This window comes from Centruroides sculpturatus, unplaced genomic scaffold, assembly GCF_000671375.1.
Source record: "Centruroides sculpturatus isolate CEXI.00-Female unplaced genomic scaffold, Cexi_2.0 scaffold155, whole genome shotgun sequence".
Taxonomy (NCBI): domain Eukaryota; kingdom Metazoa; phylum Arthropoda; class Arachnida; order Scorpiones; family Buthidae; genus Centruroides; species Centruroides sculpturatus.
Genome location: NW_019384386.1, coordinates 635350 through 658250, shown reverse-complemented (window position 1 = coordinate 658250; position 22901 = coordinate 635350). Strand labels below are relative to the sequence as shown.

Sequence of the window (22901 nt, the reverse complement as noted above, 5' to 3'; positions counted from 1 at the left end):
GCTGGACGCAAATTTTCCGGGAAATGACAAACCCTAGCCGAAACGCATCTCGCTTTCTTGCAAAACATCTTTGTGCTTTCTTTAAGTCACTAGAATGGATAAGAATTGCGCCGGACACCGAATCGACGAGTGCTGGCTGTGACGAAGGTCGAACAGCGCAAAAACTATAGGCTACGCGAAAGCCGGGCGCCCAGCCCAACTAATCGGCCGATAGAGAAAGACAATTTAAAAAAGAAATTTCACCTTCCCCAGGTGAGGCTCGAACTCACAACCCCGGCATAACTCACAAGTACTGCTTATAAGTACCGTGCGCTAACCAATTGCGCCACTGGGGACTGGATTTTCTCACACCGTTAACAATTACCAACGTTCTCATTTGCGAACGTGAAACGATCCCGAACGACGCTCGTCATAAACCGACTCGTAATTAACCTTTCACTTAGCGTCCGTGTGGTTTGTGCGTTTCGCTTTCGGCAAAGGTCAGACTCGCTTTCGGAAATAGAAAGCAAAAAACAACGCACCTAGAAACGAACAAACGTCTCGTTAAAATTAGTGAAGTTTAGAAACAAGTGGACAGAGCTTCTTAGTATGGAATAATTTCGTCGACGAAATTCGCAACTGTCGAATTACGAGCAAAACAAACATTTCTCGACGACTTATTTCTCTTGCACAAACTGCAAACGCAGTGATGCATCGTCAGCAGGTTCAGTTAGTAAAAATAAGTTTGCGTTTCACTTGTGGCTACCGAACGAAGAAAATGGCCTCCTACTTTCTGAATATTTCGCCGAACACACATGGAGTTTTCCTGGCTCAAAGTTACATGCTTAAGACGACGTTCTACGTGCAATTTGCATTCTATACAGTGTATATGTTGATTTGCGCAAAGTAGATAATAAAAGTGGTGTGAACGCTTTGTAAGAAGTTAAAGAGAAAATGTAATGTAAATTGCTTACGTAAGATTAAACCCAAACACTATTTTGGAGATTACTGAATTCAATTCAATACTTGTTTTTGGAATCCATATCAAATAAAATAAGTAAGTTCAATTCCAAAGTTTTATTTAATTATGAATAATAATAATTATTCTAAAGATAAATTTTCTGAACCTATTAAACCTATTTGGTTTTTCGATATAGCTTTTAAACAGTTCTTTGGATTTTTATTATCCTATATTGGAATAACTATTGTTTTCTTCAAGATTATTCAGAATTTTCAAAAGCTTTTTTTTCTACTGCACATTTTAAAAAAAGGGCGCGCAATACATATTCTCTTATTTTCATATCTAACAGTTGTAATAAAAAGTGAAACTTCTCAATTACAATAAAAGTAATATTCACAAAATATTTATAATTATCTGCTAATAAATCAACAAATATAGAATTAAACAGAATAGAACATTTAATGACATTACCGAAATTTGCTGTACTGTTTATTCATCGGTAGCTTATCAATTAATATGTACATTAATGTAATATGTATATTTCATCCTTCTTTTTATGTTTTATTTATTTTTCTTATTACTTCCTTCCGCCCTAGAATGTAATCTATCAATAGTTTAGAATAGTAAAGGAAAATTGTGAAAGAATTTTCATCAGTGACAGTCCAACATTTTTAAAAACAAGCCGTTATGTATTTTAAATACACCAAGGTTTTATTTCAACATAAAGTGATGAAATTAGAACTTGGTAAAGCGAAATGTCTTAAGTTATATAAAATTAGCCTTTGGAAGAAATATCCTAAAGGATTGGCATAAATCCAATCTGAAATGCATAATTTTCAATAAAGGATAATTTTATCCGTCATAGTTTCTATTTACTTGGATTAGATGAGTCTTCTTTACATAATAAGATGTACATTTAGTGTCTAGTTTATTTTGAAGAGAATAACTTAACATAGCTTTTATTATGATTTAAATTTGATATTGCGGTATAATTGAAAATTATCACACTTTATTCCTGGTCCTCTTAACCTCCTGTTTGAGTGCAGAGAACGTCGTGCAAGAGTCTTTGCCACTTTTTGTATTTTTTAATGTATAATTATTATTAATACATTTTATCTCAATGAGAAATTCTATCTCTCTTTTTTTTCTGCTTGTTTGTCTGTTGTAAACTGATGCCTAGTAACATCTCGTTATAATAAAAAAGAGAAAGATAAACAAGTTTACTGACTAATCCTACATCAAGCCACTTCACATATTTTATGAATCATCAATAAAAACAACTCTATATTTGCGAAACTTGTTTATTTTCTGTACAGTACGTAATCTTAACTTTGTTTGTCCTTGAATAATAAAAGTTTCTGAAGAATTATTAGCAATTTATTTATGTCATTAGAAAAGTGAAAGTAATTTATTACAATGAAATAAGCAATTACTTCTTGTGACATCGTCACAATACCGGGCTGCAATTTTTAATCATATTTTCCATTTATTTCATTTAAAACATACGTTCGCCACCTGAAATTTGTAGTGACCTCCCCTGTACACCATACTTTTCCTTTAACAATAGAGTCATGGCGATCATCTATTAACTGTATTCAAGGGAAAATTTTTGAATTGAAATAGCGTGACTTTTGATTTTCATCAGAAGTTCATATATAGTTAATCGGGGCTTACTGCTCCTAAGTTTCTATATCTGATCTCATCTTTCATATATCTAACTTCTTTCTTGAGATTAAGGAATGACAGATGGACGGACAACAGTTTTTTCTACAATTTTTTCAAATTGCAGCGCAATTAGAAAAATACTGCGATGGTAAACCGTAATGCAGTCGTATTCTGCTAAATAGATTATGACTTTTTTTTGCATGTATTTCGGGAAAATTACGTATGTTAAACGTGATATGACATAAGGCTCATGCAAACATGGCAAAGTATGAAAATTGTTTAACGCTCATTTTTTTGAAATATTGCCATTATCCAACTAATCGTCTATTAGACCAACCAGTGGCCGAGTGGATAAACCACTGAAACTTTGGTAGTTAGTTGGTCGTGGATTCGCATAGGCCAATGTCAACAAGCTGGATACGTGGAGTATTCCGAGTTTTTTTACGTGTCTAACACCTAAATGGTCCTGTCTCTCACCACCCGGCGCTCCATTGTGGTCTGGCCGAACCCATAATGCGGTTGTTAAAAGAAGCCCTTTTAGTGCCCACAGGGCGGAAAAAGTTAAAAAAGAAAGCACAGTGGCCCAAATCCACTCTTGCCTCAAAGAAAGGTACAGTAATACATCAGATAAAAAGTACTTTAGCTCTTCACTGAGAAAAGAGTTTTCAAGAAGCCAATACAACTGTTAATTTTTTTTTTATATATACAGTATTATTACATTGCGCGTACAATATTACTTTCCCGGCAGTTATACATATCAGAAGGAAAGTATGGCGATCAAAAATGACCCCCTTCCCGAAATTTTTATATTTTTGGACTCACGAGACCTTGAAACGTCGAGAAACGCAAAAAAAATTAAGGGTTTTTTATATGTATGGATGTTAGTGTGTGCGGGGTGGCAAGATTTTGTTCATCCTGTTTGAAGCTTAATAATCATTTTTACGAATGTAGACGTAGCCGGGCTTACACTTTTCTGACAATTGCGTCTGGTGCATGAAACTCCGTGCTGTAGTATGAAAAATACGCGTAATAACAAATGGTTCATTGTTCTTTTGTTACGACTAAACGATTTCCTCTCCGGTGATAATAAATTTGATTTTCTCTTTAACTTCTTACAAAGCGTTCACACCACTTTTATTATCTACATTGCGCAAATCAACATATACACTGTATAGAATGCAAATTGCACGTAGAACGTCGTCTTAAGCATGTAACTTTGAGCCAGGAAAACTCCATGTGTGTTCGGCGAAATATTCAGAAAGTAGGAGGCCACTTTCTTCGTTCGGTAGCCACAAGTGAAACGCAAACTTATTTTTACTGACTGAACCTGCTGACGATGCATCACTGCGTTTACAGTTTGTGCAAGAGAAATAAGTCGTCGAGAAATGTTTGTTTTGCTCGTAATTCGACAGTTGCGAATTTCGTCGACGAAATTATTCCATACTAAGAAGCTCTGTCCACTTGTTTCTAAACTTCACTAATTTTAACGAGACGTTTGTTCGTTTCTAGGTGCGTTGTTTTTTGCTTTCTATTTCCGAAAGCGAGTCTGACCTTTGCCGAAAGCGAAACGCACAAACCACACGGACGCTAAGTGAAAGGTTAATTACGAGTCGGTTTATGACGAGCGTCGTTCGGGATCGTTTCACGTTCGCAAATGAGAATGTTGGTAATTGTTAACGGATGTGAGAAAATCCAGTCCCCAGTGGCGCAATTGGTTAGCGCACGGTACTTATAAGCAGTACTTGTGAGTTATGCCGGGGTTGTGAGTTCGAGCCTCACCTGGGGAAGGTGAAATTTCTTTTTTAAATTGTCTTTCTCTATCGGCCGATTAGTTGGGCTGGGCGCCCGGCTTTCGCGTATAGTTTTTGCGCTGTTCGGCCTTCGTCACAGCCAGCACTCGTCGATTCGGTGTCCGACGCAATTCTTATCCATTCTAGCGACTTAAAGAAAGCACAAAGATGTTTTGCAGGAAAGCGAGATGCGTTTCGGCTAGGGTTTGTCATTTCTCGAAAAATTTGCCTCCAGCGGGATTACGTGAAAAATAATTTCTTTCCCGGGATGAGATAGTAAAATAGAATTTTATATGGATAAGAAAGATCATACGGGAATATCATAAATTTGAATAATTTAATTTACTTTCTAGTAAGTAACTAAAAGTGTAGGGCCAATCTCACCCATACTGACACGTTAGGCTCAATTAATTTATGTTCTCCTACATTATAAGATGAAAGTAAAATAAAGCGTTTCATTGGGAGTTTTAATGATTACGAAAAAAAATACTACAGTGGTACCTCAGGATACGAACGCCCCAGCATACGAAATTTTCAGGATACGATATGAAATTCGAACATATTTTTGCTCCACGATACGAACAAAAACTCACCATACGACGTTACATTAGTTCACAGCGCCATTTTTTATTTACTTCTGTTCATTGGTCTCAGTCTGCATGTTTGCTTCGTCGTGGAAGGATCTCGCTCGATAAAGGAAATCTTCAGGTATTATCAGAAAGTGACTGATTTTATTGAAAAGAAACACCCCGAAAAGATTCACACTGGCCGTATTGCTGCTCGGAGTAATGACATTTGCCTAAGTCATTTTAGAAACATTTTAAAAAGTAGGCAAAGCCAAACCTCTTTGGATAGATATTTTACCAAGCAACCTCTATCCAGTGAAAGTGCTGGTGGAAGTGAAGGAAGGAAAGCAAAAAGCAGTGAATAAAAATTAAAAAAGAAAAAAATAAATAAAAAAATTAGTGTTATTTTATAAGTTATTTTTAAGTTATTGTTACATTATGTTATGTAAGTTAAGTTTTTAGTATCATTTCCCTTCTCCCTCTCTCTGCCACCAGTTACACCTCCACTGTCGTCTATCCTCAAAGGTAAAGTGCAAATAAAACTACATTTTTTTTTAATCAATTATTATTCTATTATGGTTATTTATATATTTAGAACTACAAATTGCATTTTTCAGTGTTTTTCTTACTATACTTTTTTTAATCTACTGTACTACTTAGCTTTAATTTGAGTGTGTTTTGGTGTTGGAACGAATTATTTGGTTTTACATGTAATCGTATGGGGGAAAATGATTCATCTTACGACATTTTCATGATACGATCTCAGTTTCAGAACAAATTAATTTCGTATCCTGAGGTACCACTGTATTTTATTTCTAAAGATGAAATAAAAAATAAACTAAAGTGCGATGAGTGATACTTACTTTCAGCGAGTGCTTCGCTGTTCAATGATGCGCAAACACAATACACAGATATTACATGAACTAACAAGTAGAGACTTATAAAACATAGGTAATAATATGCAGCANGTTAACAATTTTTTATTACGTCTGTTATATACCCATGTATAAAAAATTTAAATGATTGTATAATGGAAGTTTGTTTGTTGTTATGGTTGTTTAATTTTAAATGTATATTAATACGGAATGCACAATTTTATGTTTAAATACAGGTTAAGAATGAGGAAGAATTTCCCTCCCAATCCCTATTTTGAAAACAAAAAAGAATTTTTTGTAATTTACATAATGTTGAAATTTAAGTGTTTTTTATAATTTAGTTTGTTTCTATGGTATAACATTGTCATGTTTTTAATATTTCTTGTTTATTTGAACTAGCACTGAGGAGGGGTTGGAATACATTATACCAACCCGAAATATATTTGTAGTTCAATGGAAAATAAAAAATAATTTGCTTAGGNTATATATATATATATATACACAAGTAACACTGTTTAATTAAGAGAATCTATTAAGTTTTATAGACATTTTTATTAAAAAAATTTCTTACATACTTTTTATTAAATGATTACTATATAAAATTTAAGCTATTTTAGAAATTTAAGTTAATATCTGAAATTCTTATTTAACTAAAACCATATCAACTTTTATATTTACCTCAAGGCTCTCATATAATATGTGTACATTTTGCCATATTCCAAATAAGTCATTTTCTCAACTGAAGGCATTCCTTGCTTGGATTTAAATTCCACACTTTCACATGTTTTCACTTCATATAGTGGATTCTCACTCAGCCAAGCATTTGCTTTATCAATAAGACTTCTGTTTCAGAATAAATAAAAGTGTCTATATTTAACAATTTAATTAAAACAAATTAGTAACTTATTTTTCTTATTTATCTTTTCAATTCAAACAGCAAAATAAATTAATTAGCAATTTCAGACACTCCGCACCTCACACATTTTCAGAATAAAAACAAAGCTTCCAATGTTCCAAATAAAGATGGACAAGAAGCATCAAAAAGGTGCTTTGTTATAGATTACAATACTCCAAAAGAAGCAGGTAATAATCATAATTTTTATGAAACTTTATAAGAAGTATAATAAGTAGTAAAAAATTACAGTATATAAACTATTCTTATAAAAACTTCATTATGAAAGGATATTTATTTAATTTCTATTTATGTTTCTATATCATACCAATAAAATTTAAATTTATGACCTATTCAAATTTTTTAAAATTTTTTCTACCCTGTGAGCACAATGAAACTCTTTTCAGAAAGCCCATTATGGGTTAACCCAGGTCTACAATGGAGGCAACCAGATGATGAGAGACAGACCCTCAATGAAAAATGCTGGGGGTTTTTTGACCCTTCTAGATTTTATGTAATGTTTCCAGAGCAGTAGGCTGCCACCTAAACCACTTGACCATCTGGTTGCATATCCCACTATAAAATTATCATATTTACCTTTCTATTTGACCTCTTATGTCGACAATTGTATTTTACATTCACAAATAATTAACATGGTCTTTTAAGTCTCTTTTGTTTGGTGACTTATATTAATTCATTAAACCTCAGCACATGCCTATTAAGTATAACTTTTTGTATTGTGAACAAGTAAACAGTCAAAACAACAAATGTTTGCAAGTAGTTTGATTACCCTGCTTCAAATCCATTATCCTTTATTCCATTTGGAATGTTCTTTTCGTATTGTTTCATAACATTCAAATCTATTTTAAATTTATAAATTATTTCATTGTCTAATGCAGTATTTTTCAGCTTATGGTCGACAGACCACAGATAGTCTATGATGATGGGACAGGTGACCCAAAGGCGGACTTAGTTTAATAAATATTAAAACTTTGCTCAACAATGATTCACTTTTAACAGTTTACTTCCAATTTAATTAATTACATTTCCAAATTTTTCAAAATATGCTTTTAGATTTACTATGCTATATTTGGCACAGTATAACCCAAATGTTAGTAGTACCAACATATGTAGTCCTAAATTTTTTAAGAAGTTGATTATTTGTAGAATTAACTTGATTACTAAAGCCAAATGATTACTGGATTATATCAGGCTATATTACTCCTACTATTATTAATTAAATGCTAAGTAATTTAGGTTTTGGAAAAAAAGAATAGGCCTGAAACGAGACTCAAACCTGTAAATGCTTACTCTGCATTCCCAGACCTTCATCCAATTTTAACCTATTTTAGATATCAGTAACCATAAGATATAACCATATTTGGTTACTTACTGAATATGGTTATATCTTATGGTTACTGATTATATCTGAAATTATTGTCACAGGTTAGTATTTCTAAACTTGCTGCTAAAAAGAACATAAAAGTAAATAAAGAAAATTTCTGCACAGGTCTGTCCAATGTTTCATTCAGACAATTTGCTCCAAGGAAAGACATTTCAGAATGTCAGGTTAGGATATATACCGTATTTACTCATATATAAGATGACGTTTTTATTCATTTTTCACTGCTTCAAAAACCTAGGTTGTCCTATACGTGTGAGTGATGGATTACTTGCATTTTTGCAATAATTTTTGTGAACCGTGTATTATAACAATCCATGAAAAACCTTTTTACGAGTGTTATATCACTAGTAAACAACCTGCTGCGCAACGCCAAGGACGCGATGGATCTCACCAGGGCCCCAGGTGTTTACTCCATTCCCATCAGGGATGACAGATTCAATAGGGACTTAGTTTATATTGGCTCCACCATCCGGTCAACACAGAAATGAATACGTGAACACCAAGCTGATATTAAACATAAAAGACACACCACCGCCTTATCGACCTACGTCACCGACCCTGAAATAAGGGTGGACTTCCGGAACACCAGACTTATCAGACAAGCGTTCTGTGCAGATCACATCCATCACCTGGAGGCCTGGGAGATTCATAAAGCTATCAGGGGGGGGGGCAACTGCATCAACTACAAGGATGGGGAAACGCTTGCACAGGCGTGGAAGTATTTGTTCGAGGAATTCGAACAGTGTCAGTCGGAGGGGTGAAACCCGACGCGCACATTTATTTATTTACATCGTTGGCAACATCGTTATGACAGTCGGGTCGAAACACGGCCAGTCACCACCTGAAGCAGACCTTGGTGGAGGTTGAAAGTACTTGTGGAATTTACTAGTGACATAACACTCGTAAAAAGGTTTTTCGTGGATTGTTATTATTCAACACAGTGTTAAGTTGTTGGAAGTCGTTTATCTTAGTAAGCGAACCGTGTATTTGCATATTTTTACAGGAAGCTCACCTTCTTGTGTTTAAAAACAAAAGTATTTTATCTGAGTTGTTTGAGTCATTCTTGTGTATTGTCAAGAGTAAAGATGAATTGCAAAAGGAAAAGTAAAGCTTTTGAATTGAATTCCAAATTGAAATTTCAAAATCACACGGGAGCACAATATAAGTTTTAATCCATTCCCACATGAAAACAGATGATTATTTGGAAATCAGAATTCGGAGAAACTCGTAAGTGTAATCGACAAAGAGTCAATTTGACTGTTAAGAATTGCAAAAAAGGTTCCCAATAATTATCCAGCTTTACATGAACAAATTATTGTTGTTGATTTTACAAGATTTTTCCTTAAAGTTTAAAATGCCAGTAATTTTTGCAAAATAATGTGTGCATTTACGTGCATTTGATATTTTATTTGTGATTAAACGAAATAAAATTAGAATTGTATTAATAAATCTAATTTTCTTAATTTTGATCTTTAAAGTCACACCTCATCTTATATGTGAGATTGTCTTATATGGCAGTAAATACAGTAGACATTACTGTTGCTCATCTATATAATGTCCAAGTAAATAGTTTCAAAAATATTTATTATTTTATTCTTTCTGCAGTTTTGTTCAGGTGAATAGCTTTGAAAAAGTGGCAACAGTAAATAAGTTACACTGTTGATTGACTTGAAATGCAACTTTCTTCAGGAACCAGAAATATCCCAGAATGCCTCTGGGCATTCAAGGAAGGAAAATGTTATCAGAAAAACTGACTCTTTATAAAATGTGCACACAGACCAGTAACTGGAAAAATTACATATCATTGAAATGCAATCTCTGGATGTCTATCACAGAGAGAAAAATCTAATCTATTCTGAAACACTAACTCTATGTAATGTCATAGAAGTATAATAAGTAGTAAAAAATTACACTATATAAACTATTCTATAAAAACTTCATTATGAAAAAAATATTTATTTAATTTCTATTTGTGTTTCTATATCATACCAATAAAATTTAAATTTATGACCTATTCAAATTTTTTTTTAATTCTTTCTACCCTGTGAGCACAATGAAACTCTTTTTAGAAAGCTCATTATGGGACAACCAGATGATGATGGGACAACCAGATGATGACGGGACAACCAGATGATGACAGACCCTCCCTGAAAAATTCTGGGGGTTTTTTGACCCTTCTAGATTTGATCTAATGTTCCCAGAGCAGTAGGCTGCCACCTAAACCACTTGACCGTCTGGTCGAGTATCCCACTATAAAATTATCATATTTACCTTTCTATTTGACCTCTTATGTCGACAATTGTATTTTACATTTACAAATAATTAACATGGTCTTTTCAGTCTCTTTTGTTCGGTGACATATTAATTCATTAAACCTCAGCACATGCCTATTAAGTATAACTTTTTGTATTGTGAACAATTAAACAGTCAAAACGACAAATGTTTGCAAGTAAATCATGTACACTGAACCAATTTATGGTGTGGTACGATCAACAACAAAATAACAAACGTTTTCGAACCCCTTCTGGGCTCTTCATCAGTTTGCAAGTAGTTTGACTACCCTGCTTCAATTACATTATCCTTTATTCCATTTGGAATGTTCTTTTCATATTGTGTCATAACATTCAAATCTATTTTAAATTTATAAATTATTTCAATTGTCTAATGCAGTATTTCTCAGCTTATGGTCCACAGACCACAGATAGTCTATGATGATGGGATAGGTGATCCAAAGGCAGACTTAATTTAATAAATATTAAAACTTTGCTCAACAATGATTCACTTTTAATAGTTTACTTCTAATTTAATTAATTACATTTCCAAATGTTTTCAAAATATGCTTTTAAATTTACTATGCTATATTTGGCACAGTATGTCCCAAATGTTAGTAATACCAACATATGTAGTCCTAAATTTTTTGGTACTTATGTGTTAAGAGGATGCCAGTCGGAAATAGCGATCAAAGTCACGATTTTGAATGAAAGTTACTGATTAGGAAAGTTACTGACTAAGGAAGAAAAAAAGTTACTGATAAGGTTGTAAAAATGAAAAAAAAAAAAATTAATTAGGATGATAGATATTGCCTATTTGCCGGTTAAAGTCCAGATACGTATACCGTCATGGCGGCTCATCTCTGATTCCAGCAAACANAAGTCAATGTGTTAGAAATATTCAAGTTGTGACCTTCAATAAAAAATAAAAAATATATAAAATGTCAACATTTTATATATATTCCATCGAATTTTTATATATAGAATTTGTCTGCTGTCGCCCCTCTATATTTCCTTAACGCCCCCCAATTCTCTTTGAGCCTTCTACTGCCCCCCCTGAAAGCCTCCAGCGCCCACAAGGGGGCGTTATCGCCCACTTTGAGAAACGCTGATATAAAGGAAGTCAAGGGACGAAAAGTGCATTTTTTTGTAACAAGGTGTTCTGGCTTTGTGAACAAGTAAAGTCAAGAGGCAACAGGAGGGCGAAAGAGTATTTTATTGTGTTTCTATGTTTGTCTCTTCCTTGTTAAAAAAACAAGGAAAAGACAAACTTGTACAGAAAATGAATGAAACTCCAGAAAACAGGAAAATATGACATATAACATGATTAACATTTTCGTGGAAACCAAAGCTCATAACTAGAGGAATATGCCGGATCATTGAGAGGCCAGGTTATTAAGATCCAGATTAGTGACTGCACTCTGTATTTAATTAAATTTAACTAGGGCAACAACGATTATCTATAATTAAAAATATCAATATACTCACCCAAAAGATTCATATTCTGAAGAGAAAAATCCCTGTTCAATAATATTTGGTACGAAATCTATAAAAGTCAAGCTTCCTCCGAGAGAAGAATGTTGATTAGTTGCTTGACTATACGAAGGCGGGGGTATGTCCATGCTTTATTTTCTAATCTGAATTATACAAATCTCGAGTTGTTATTAAATATATAACTTACTCGCACACTTACTCTACTTCTCTGAAAATGACGTTCTCTGACGCTTCTGGAAATTCCTCTATTACGTCACATCGATAACCCAGACAACTGTTGCATCACACATCGAAACATACCATTGACAACACGTGATGTAAACACGCTGGTCGGCTAACAGTTTAAACTTAGCTAGAGCCAGTATTTGCCGCTAGTCGGCGCCTTGGTTGGCAGAAGAACTTTTTTTCTTGCTTTGGATATACTGGTGAAGACAGCGATTTCGACCCTATAATAGTTGTTTGTTTTTTTTTTAAATAAATAATTTTTATTATCGAAACAATATATTATTCATACAGATATAATTTGTCTTTCTAAGAACAGTGTTATAGTTTTACCAAAATAGTTGGTTATAAAATAGTTACATAGTTACATTCAAAATAGTTTACAACAGCATTACAGATTGCGTTGATCGCGATGATTAGAATTGTTAGTTGATGTTTAGTCTCTGTATACTCACAAGGCCATTTGATGTCTTTTGTATTGTGCGTTCGTGTTAGAGAACATTTGTTACTTAATGCTGTCTAGAGTAGGTTCTTGTGTTTGCAATCCATAATGGCGCGTTCGAGCGTTTCTTTGTTGTAGCATATGGAGCAGTCTGTGCAATTTGTCAGTTTTTTCTACTTTCTCCATTCGTTTGTCTGTAGGCAGTTATGATGAAGTTTCCAAAAGATAGTTTTCGCTTTATTAGGGATATTTAGTTTTGAAATGATTTTAATTATATTTTTACTTTTCAGATTGAATTGATTTATACGGTTTTGGGGTTTCGGAATAAATCTATCTATTACTTTATAATAAAGCTCCTTTGGTGTTGATGTAAAGATGATTTCGTCGGAAAAATTTTCCTTTATTGTTCTGTAGCATCGTACAATTTCAAGCAGTATTGTTGGTGGTCTTAGTCTGTGTATCTTCTCAGTAATTATGATTATATTTGCTATGTAAGGTTGGAGAAATGCTAAACTTGTCCAGATACGGTATTTGTGCAAATTATTTATCAATTTCATTCTCTGAATTAAAGTTTTCAGGGAGACTTCCAATAAGCCAGCTCCTCCGTTTTCTAAACTATTATATAACGTCGTTCTTCTTATTGGTTCGAAGTTTGAGCCACAAATGAAGGTGGCACATTTCTATTAATTTGTGTCTCCGTTCTCTTGAAGAGTGATTGCATCTAAAAAAATACCAAGAAAAAAATATCATCAGTTTGACATTTGCGAATTTAGCTTTTCCAGTATTTGCGATATTTCTTCCTCTCCACACGTAAAAGCTCGGCAATCCGGCCTTATTGCAAATATAAATAAATAATGTATATAATCAAAGTTGTCGTCACTTGATTTTTAAGACGGTTATTATTAATAATAAAATTAGTAAAATTTAAATATACTGACATTGGGTGATCGTAATTAAGAATCTATTTAACGATGTCTGGAAAATTATTTAACATTGAAATATAGTCATATTGAGATGGTTTAATTAAAATTATTTTAATGTTAAAAATTATTTTAATGTAAAAAATAGTTTTCATATTTTCCTCCAAGCTTACAAATGTTTATTGATTGACCTGTTAGCTCATTAAATCACGGAACATCGTAATATATGCAAATCGTCTAACTAGTTGATGGTGTGACAGGAAAGGCTTATGAGATACGCTTGAAAGAACGGATAAGAATGGTACGACTTTAGGTAATAGTTGAAATTTGTAATTTTTAGATTTTAAATCTGTAAAGTTTATCAATTATTTTGTTTATGTAGTAAAAATTAAGATAACAAATTATGTTATTGTAAAAATAAAACGGAATTTATGGTGGAAACGTTATGTAAACCTATGGGTCGTCTGGTGTTCTACTGTATATTTGGTGTTTGTATCGAAGTGAGGTATGTTTCACAAAAAATTTTTTGTACGTTTTTTAGTTTTTTATTTGTGTTCGGTTGTATCCATATAATATTTTATATATATTTAGTTGGCTGAGGAGGGGCAAATGCCCGAAACGTAGATGTATAGCAAAGCGTTCTAACTGAATAAAGATTGAAACTTGCCTAGTGTTGAAGAAAAGTCACTTCATTGTGNACGTGTCTGCTTGCACAGAAGCATGTCGCGATGTGAATCTCCCCATCCAATTCTTACTCGATGACACACATTTCGTGTGTTTTATGTGAGCAGTTCTGTTCGAACAGTTTGAGTAGAGAATATTGTAAGTTACTGCTAGCAAAACAATGCCAAATATGTAATTATTTTCGGTAATCCGGACACTTTTGGTAATCTGACACACCTTTGGTCCCATACCTGTCGGATTATCAAGGGACAACTGTATATAAATATTGGTGAAAAGATAATTTAACTGGCAAGTTCATTACACATAAATGCCTACATATTGTCTACTATTACAAAAGATAATATACCTGAAACAGCTGTATATTTAAAAATCGTCTGACATGGCGCTGATGTATGCGCAACAAAACAAAGTCTATAAACGTAAAATCAAGACAACAATATCCCGAATAGAGCAGCGATTTCGAATCCGCAGTTTAAAGGTAACGGTTCATCCTATCTACGCGCTGTTCCTTCGTATTCGAGCCGAAGAATTCCTTTTTTAATTTCAAATAAAGCACATTTTAATTTAGAAGTTACTCCAACACATAATTAAAAGCTTTGACAAAAAAAGTTACAAAATAAAAAGCTATATCAATGGTTCGTATAATAAAGTACAAGGATAAATTTACTTAGTTTTAAAAGGCAAAATTAAATTTTTTTTTTTAATTTGTTAAAATAAAAGTTTATTTAGTTTTTCTATATTCACATGCTTTTCTACATTACAAGAACAACAACCAGAAGCTCAGATTACACATTTTTATATATTAAAGTTAAACGAAAAAAAAAGGAAAACCATTCTCAAACTTTACATGCTTTATGAAGTAAATCTTCCGAAGTATCGTACTTGGAAAAGATAATAACTTCCTTTATTTAAAAACTTTCTCATATATGTACATGAACAAAACTTAATCATTTTTATAAAAAATTTAATAAACTTTTATACATATATATTCATTAACAGTAGACAAAAAAATACAAAATATCTAGTTCAGCTTTATTTATTCTGTAATTCTACAATAAAAAATTATTTAGCAACCAATTATTCATTAGAATATGCGATTTATAGTATGTTACATTATTCACAATTATTATAAAATATTACTTTAAATGGCTAAATGATATAATTTCAATTACTGTATTGTATATATTTTTAAATTTTATAAGAGGTTTTTAGTCTACAAACAATATTATAACGTTTATTCTCTTTAATAAATCTGTTAAACTATTGTTTCTGTTATTGTGTTTAATAACTTACATGGTGAATTTATACAACAAGTCAGTAAACTGGAACTTTATTACAAACAGTTCATACATAGACTAGTACTGTACTTATCTGAAAACCATGTTTTTATGTCATTCAAACAGGGTTAATTAAAATTAATTAAATGATGAATACTTCGAATATTTTATATTAAGTGTTAATATAAAATCAGTTTACATACTAAATTTTCGTTTTTATCTAACATAACATATTTAAAAGAAATCTCTGTTAGTAACCTCATACTGTATTTTCCGATTTCACTAACAATGTTACTTCAGAAAACGCAACGTGTTCACACTAAATGATAGTATGTGCAGCAAATAGCATTATTTGTATCAAAATATGAATTTATAAAAGCTATGATAATTATAAAATAAACACTAAATTTCACTTGAATGTTTTTTATTGAATGTACTGAACCAATCTTGCGTAACTGATGTTATTTCTAGAAAAAGCACCACCCAGAAAAGGAAAATAATTTTCTGTGGTGTTTTAAAATAAAAAAAAAACAACTATAATAGGTCGAAATCACTGTCTTTACTCACGGTCTAAGACCTCGTGTCTTAACTAGTATATCCAAAATAAGAAAAAAAGCTCTTCTCCCAATTGAGACGCCGACTAGCAGCAAATGCTGGCTCTAGCTAAATTTGAACTGTTAGACGACTAGCGTGTTTACATCACGTGTTGTCAGTGGTATGTTTCAATGTGTGATGCAACCAGGGCTGTGAGGTCGGATTCATGGAGTTTAGGTGTTTTAGCCGGAGTCGGAGTCGTCAAAAAATCCGCCGACTCCAACTCCTATTTACAGGTAGCCCTCGATTTACGCCGGTTCAATTTACGCCGATTCACAATAACGCTGCTGCGCAATTCGCCGTTTCGAGGTATAATTCCCCGATTTTCGCTATGCTAGACTGATTTTCATTTCAGTGTTGACGTATTTACAGAGCCGCGACATTGTGCATTCGTTAAAACAAAGATTTTTATTGAATATATTTATTTTTTCTGTTTAATATTATTGGGTATATATACATTTGCGTTAAATTAATATTAAAATACTAAACGTTTAGGTACCCACGAGTCAAAATATTAAACTTAATAGTCCAATAAATGGCGTCCGAATCCATAGCGCCAATGAATGTATCCCGTATCAGTTCATTCAGGAAAACACCTTACGACGCAATAGCCCTTCCGGCGATCATAAATTATCGTTAGTGAGNTTCTTAATGTACTAATATAGAATAAGAAAGTCCAGTACATTATCAAAAAATAAAATATCACTTTGAGACAAAATATCTTCAAGGCGACGTTTCTCCAATTATTCATAACAAAAATTTATTACTATTGAATTTTAACTAATCTGGCTCTTCTGTATATAGTCGTTAATAAACAATAACTTTAAATCATCACTCTCGTGGATCTATCATTTAAAAAAGAAAACAATGCTACATTTTTCGCTGTCGAATTTTTACAATTCGGTAATGAATAACAAACTATTATGAAAATATATACACTATATATAACAAAAAATTCAACTAATTGAGATCGAAAAAAAAAAAAAAAACAATCAGCTTCGCTCTAGAAACACCGACCCGAAACAAATCCAAAATGGCGACTGTTGCAATGCATCATAATATCGTGTCTTGACCAGATGTTTGTAAACCTTGCATCAAAACGAGCACGAACAATTAACGAAACGTGGTGTCGTTATTTAAACGTAAACGATGTACAGAAAGTTCGAGATACAAAACATCTGAAGTAGCAACAGTCGTTACAATTCGCGTTTTTCATGAACTATAGAGGGCGCTGCATTTTTACAAAATGGCTACTTTATCTGAGTCTCTTGTAACTAATAATGTAAAATTAATCATATATTATTGTCCGATATAATCATATATGCTGCCTCTGGCTGTTTATCGAGAAATTTTATACAAGGAGAACAGTTATTGTTAGCGGGACAAGTCATTATGTGGTATCGAAAGAAATGTGTGAGATCGTTCTATACGTATTTGCGCTTTTGTGTTAAAAAACATCAGCTTTGACATTGTCCCATCAGGGCCGGATTTACAAGTAAAAAGCCTCGACTTTCAAAAAACCTCAAACATTTGTACAAAAAAAAATTGATGTCAGATTTTGTAATAAGTACTTTTTTACAAACCGACAAAATATACTTCACTGTTTATTCTGTGTAGTATTTCATTAATTTTTTTCTAAAAATTAACGTAAGATCTTTCTTAAAAAAATTAATAAAACCAATTTGAAAAAAGATTTTTAATAAAACGGGTATAAACATTTAATTAAACTTAGTTATAAAACAGAAGATTAGTGAAACCTCGTGTCCTTTTGTTTCAATATCTGTATTAAATCAGTGTCATAGTCTGATTTAATTCTGTTCTTTTTATGATTGCCTTGTAAAATTGTGAAGGTTTGGTAAGGATCCTTACAGAGTTCAGCTTAGGGCTTCGAAATGCTTAAATCCGGCCCTGGGTCCTACATAAATTACGGGCATTTTAAACTTTAACAAAATGTTTTAAAATTGACGGCATAACTTGTTCGTGTAAAGCTGGACAATTGGGAAACTGCCAATTCTTAACAGTCTAATCCACTCTTTAAGAATTCAGATAATATCATAAACATAACCGACCGATTTTCGAATAGTCATCTGTTTTTTCCGTTTTTCGTGTGGGAATAGACGAAAACTTATATCAGGCTCTCGTAAGGCTTTGAAATTGCAATTTGAAATCAACAGTAAGCGTTGCTTTCTCCATCTCTTTGCATCTTTACTGCTTATAATACACAAGAATGAATCAAACGAACCAGATAGAATAGTTTTGTTTTTAAACACCAGAGGACGAACATCCGGTGAAAAATGCCAATAGCCATGGCCTGAAGTTAAAAAGCTGTAGTCTGGCAGTTTTAAACAAACAAACTAGCGTGTTTTTCGCTTCGAAAACAATTCAAGCAACTGCCGAAAAAACAGAAGTTAGATTTAAATGAAATTTTTATAAATGATATCTAAGGAGGCCTGATATCAACGTCATTGATTTCGATCAAACTGGATTAGGTTATGATGGATCCCCAGCCATTGACATTTGCAAGTATGAAATGCATCACCGAAAACTAAAAATCGAAAAACTGGTCAATTACTTAAAACCCTCATAAAAGCAAACGATCGTCGACTGGATGGTGGCTCGTAGGAGCGCGCCAGTCGCCTTGAGGTTCCAGGCCTGAAGGTTGTGGTTTCGATCCCCTGTATGGGATCTCAACTGCAATAAATTTTTTTTCTTTCGATTTTATTAAACTNATTTAATTTTCTGTATGTTATGTATGATCCTTGAAATATTGTGTCTGCAAATTTATAAAATAATTAGCTCAATTTTTATGAGAAAAACTTTCGTTTTTAATTTTCTTATTGATAAATTTGTTTTTCAGTTTAATCCTTGCATCCAGTAGCCATATTTACAACGAAGAATCAAGACTTAGGACTTTACTTTCAGTACCTGAGCACTTATTGGTTAAAATTATTTTAAAATACAGTTAATGGCAGCCATCTTTTCAGTAATGTTTCTTTTTGAAATTCATACAAAGCAATCTTCAAACAATGGCCATTTTCTTATGTTTCCGTCAGTGACCACTGTTCAGAGTTTTGACTACAAAAATATTATTTCTTTTGTATACTTCTATATAACATTTCTGCAAACAAAACTCCACAGAAAAAAGAATAGGAAAAATTTTTACATATTTGTAAAATACAATAATAGGAATTTATTAACATTAGGAAATTTTAATTAATTATCGAGGACATGGAGCTTTCAATTGTGTTAGTGTTCTTGATCATGAGCTCTGCACAGGTGGATAAATGGAGAGCTTGCCCTCCCCTAGGATAGAATAAAAAATACTACAAATTATAATAAGGATATGTAACTTTACACCCTCGACAATGGGACAATCTGTCTATCTTTTGGTATTTAATAATCTACTTGCAAAAGAAACTTCCCCAAAAATTATTAGATGCAAATTTATTGATGTAATTGTCTCCAAACTTTATCCCCCTGAAAAATTTTCTGTGGATGCTCATGATTCTGATGATAACAGGATTTTAACTACTGGAGCCTTTAATTCTGTCATGATTTTAAATGGGACCATTATAAATCTATATAAAACATATTGGATATTTAATTAATACAAAATGCAGTTATATTGGTGTGATATATCTAGGGAATTCAATCCCGGTCCTTATTTCTAATCCCGGGATTTCGGGATTATACTTATTCAATCCTGGGATCATTTCGGTATTGAGGGTTAATAAAAAATAAGAAAATCTTACAGAAATCAAAAATCAAAATTTAGACAAAAATCAATGTATTTTACGGTATACACCTAGCTAATTTAGTCACTCTAACTAATCAGACTTACAGTCAGACTAACCAGACTTAAAATCACTGTCTTCATGTTAAATTTCTTCTTTTTTAAGCATCACTGAGATCTCTTTAAACTCACATAAATTGAAAAAACCTTTATGTAACAAACTATGCAAATAAACGTTGAAAATTCACAAAAATCTCTCTTAACATCGACTAAATAGACTACTTTCATATAACAACCTAGTAAGTAGGTAGTAAAGTAAGTTTCTTAGCAAAAAGTATTTAAAAATAATATTAATCAGTCACATTTTTCTTAAATATAAAGAAAACTAATCTAATAGGAACATTCTAATTTGAATTGCGAAAATATGATCTGAGAAATAACAACGCATCTAGTGTCTCATCACCAAGTCTGCTTCTCAATTTGTTGCACATATATGCAGCTGCTGAGTAAACGCGTTTAAGTTTGATGGAAGTTGGAGGAATCGTTAGTAAATACTTATAAGCTTCGAGGACACGGAGAGGATGGAAGAAAACAGTTCGGTCGACACGGATTGGGATTGTAGGAGTAAAGGCTACAATCCCGATTGTTTCGATCATTGTAAGCATGTTTTTCAAAAAATAAATGCGTTAATTTTGTAAATTCTGTCTCTGTGTGAGTCTCTCAGCGTCCAGCAAACCACTATCCCGAAACGTAAAAAGACTTTCTCGCATCATCCTGACAGATCGCGGGCAAGGTGAGGGTCGTAACCTTTTCAGCTAAGGTTGACCCCCCCTAAGCGAGAGGCATCGGGTCTATATTAACCACACTGGCAAAACAAGAATGGCTGACACATTGACAGGTAAAACGCACTGAGTAGTGCTCTCGACTGCGCCAGAAAATTGATTGGCGCCCGCGAAAATTCAAAAATACAAAAATGAAGTATATTACCAAGTAACCCAGTGAGAACTGCTTGCCTATCATTTTAGTTGAAAATACAAGAAGTTTTATTCCAAGCAAGCATCGCAAGCCCGCTAGGTTAATTTCTGCTGCTTGCTTGGAATAAAATTTCTTGTATTTTATATTAAAATGATAGGCAAGCAATTCTGTTAAAAGCACTGGCACTGAACGTTTCACTTCATGCAGTCTATTTTGCAACTTTTTTTAAAATGATGTCAATCCCGAAAATCTCGGGATTATGAAAACTTAATCCCGAAAATTTTGAGACTGAAAAGTGGTCGGGATCCCGATTTTCGAGATCCCGGGATCAAATCCTCTAGATATATCTAATAAATTTTAATGAAATCAATATTTATTTTACAAACAATTTATTATTAGAGTAAATGTAGTGTTGTATATGTAATATGTAATGTACAGTACTTATATAGTGTATAATAAGACATACAGTACTTAACAATTATGATTTATAAATTTATAATCAGTCAAAACTTAAACATTACAATTCTGGTTTCTCATATTAATTTTAGTTTTTAAATCAAATTTCTTCAAAATACTTGCTTAAACAATACTTAAAGAATTGATTCTCAACCATTAGAATAGGGAAGAAAAGAAAAGATGAATCATTACATACAAAATGAATTCTTCTTGCAATACACATTTTAACAATGGCAAAAATTATGCAAATTTTAGAATCTGTATAACTACATTTGATATAAACTTGAACCAAAGAAATATATTTAATGCAGACATTAAATTCTTTTATACACAATTTATTTAACAAAAATATTCAAAAAGTACATTACAATAATTATGTTTAAAATAAAATATGTAGTAGCAATTTACTTTATTAAAGTTACTTTAAATGCTGTATGAGTCTCTGTAATCTGACACACATCAGACTGGTGTGTCAAATTTCTGGAGTTTGTGTGTATTTACTGTACAGTAAAAATCACTTGGTTCATGGGTTAGTTTACTGTATTAACCCCAACTGAGACTGTTTTGCCGACCACACGTGCAATTACTAGTGACTGACAAGTATAAATGTACAATATGTCAGTCTCTCTCCGTCACTCATCAACAATTGGTAACGTGAACATTATGTGCATCATCTTGCAACATGTCAGAATACCAAACTTATCAGAGTGGCATGCGACAGACAACAGAGAGACTACTGCAATTACATCTGAAATATTTTAGTAAAAGTTATAACTTAAAAAGAAACAGTAATATTTGTTTTGATTTTACCAGATATGAAACTAAGGCACATTTTCCATACTTTAAATGAAATTTCTTTTACGAAAAATATTTACATAAGATATTATTGATAATAAAAATATTTACAGTTATATATTACAAAAGAGAAACAGACTAGACATTTTAAATGATTAATACTGAAGACTTCAATTCCAAATCTCCAGAGTGGTAGGCATTCAGGTTATCAAAATATCCCAAGAATTTTCTAGGGTGATCTGGCCTGAATATATTGGCCCCCATTCCTCACCATCTGCTTGCCTCCTCCTTCCATTATGTACATGTACCTGGCCAACTCATAATGGATACAATTAATTAAAGGCCTTAGTGCTCACAAGGAAGAAAGAGTAAAATAAAAAAACAAATGGTTAATATTGTAAACAACCTTATTTTATTCAAAAAGAAAATTGTAAAGGTGACAGCATAAAAACAATCTTTAGTGTAGTGATATTGGATCTACTCTTTCCCCCTCGACTGTGGTCTTGTCAGCCTACGCCCACCCTCTTTACAAGCAGTTGTGAAAGTAATAAACAAAATATAAAAAATGCAGGAAAAAGGAGAGAGGGATGAGAGTCAGAGTAGAGGTGGGAGGAGGGTAGGATTAGTGAAGAGAGGAGAAGTGGTAGAGTTCGAAAGTGGGCAAGGAAGGATAAGAAGGATCTCATTAAATGCATAGGATTGAGCTTCTACCATACACAATCAAGTGTGATTGAAGTTTAGTTTTTGCTTAGATATTTGACTATTTCAATATGGTACAATGAACCAGTAGGAGGGAATCCATGAATGCAAGCTGGATTCTCTACAATTAAATTATCTTTGAAAAACAGCATTTTTTTATTTTTAATCATCGGTAGATATGTTCTGGATAACATTGAAAAGACATAG

General features: G+C 32.7%; 1 protein-coding gene and 2 non-coding genes across 3 annotated transcripts; 1 reads left to right on the top strand and 2 right to left on the bottom strand.

Moving 5' to 3' along the window:
• Positions 1-244: 244 nt before the first annotated feature.
• On the bottom strand, positions 245-335 carry Trnai-uau. The gene is given in 2 exon segments: positions 245-280; positions 298-335. It is a non-coding gene; the product is annotated as a tRNA-Ile (tRNA).
• Positions 336-4301: 3966 nt separating this feature from the next.
• On the top strand, positions 4302-4392 carry Trnai-uau. Its single transcript is given in 2 exon segments — positions 4302-4339; positions 4357-4392. It is a non-coding gene; the product is annotated as a tRNA-Ile (tRNA).
• Positions 4393-6510: 2118 nt separating this feature from the next.
• LOC111618075 lies at positions 6511-12239 on the bottom strand. Its single transcript, XM_023359502.1, has 2 exons — positions 11892-12239; positions 6511-6679 (listed from the first exon to the last, which is right to left on the bottom strand). The coding sequence occupies exons 1-2, from the start codon at positions 12023-12025 to the stop codon at positions 6511-6513; spliced, it is 303 nt and encodes a 100-aa protein (XP_023215270.1). The 5' UTR covers positions 12026-12239.
• Positions 12240-22901: the final 10662 nt, after the last annotated feature.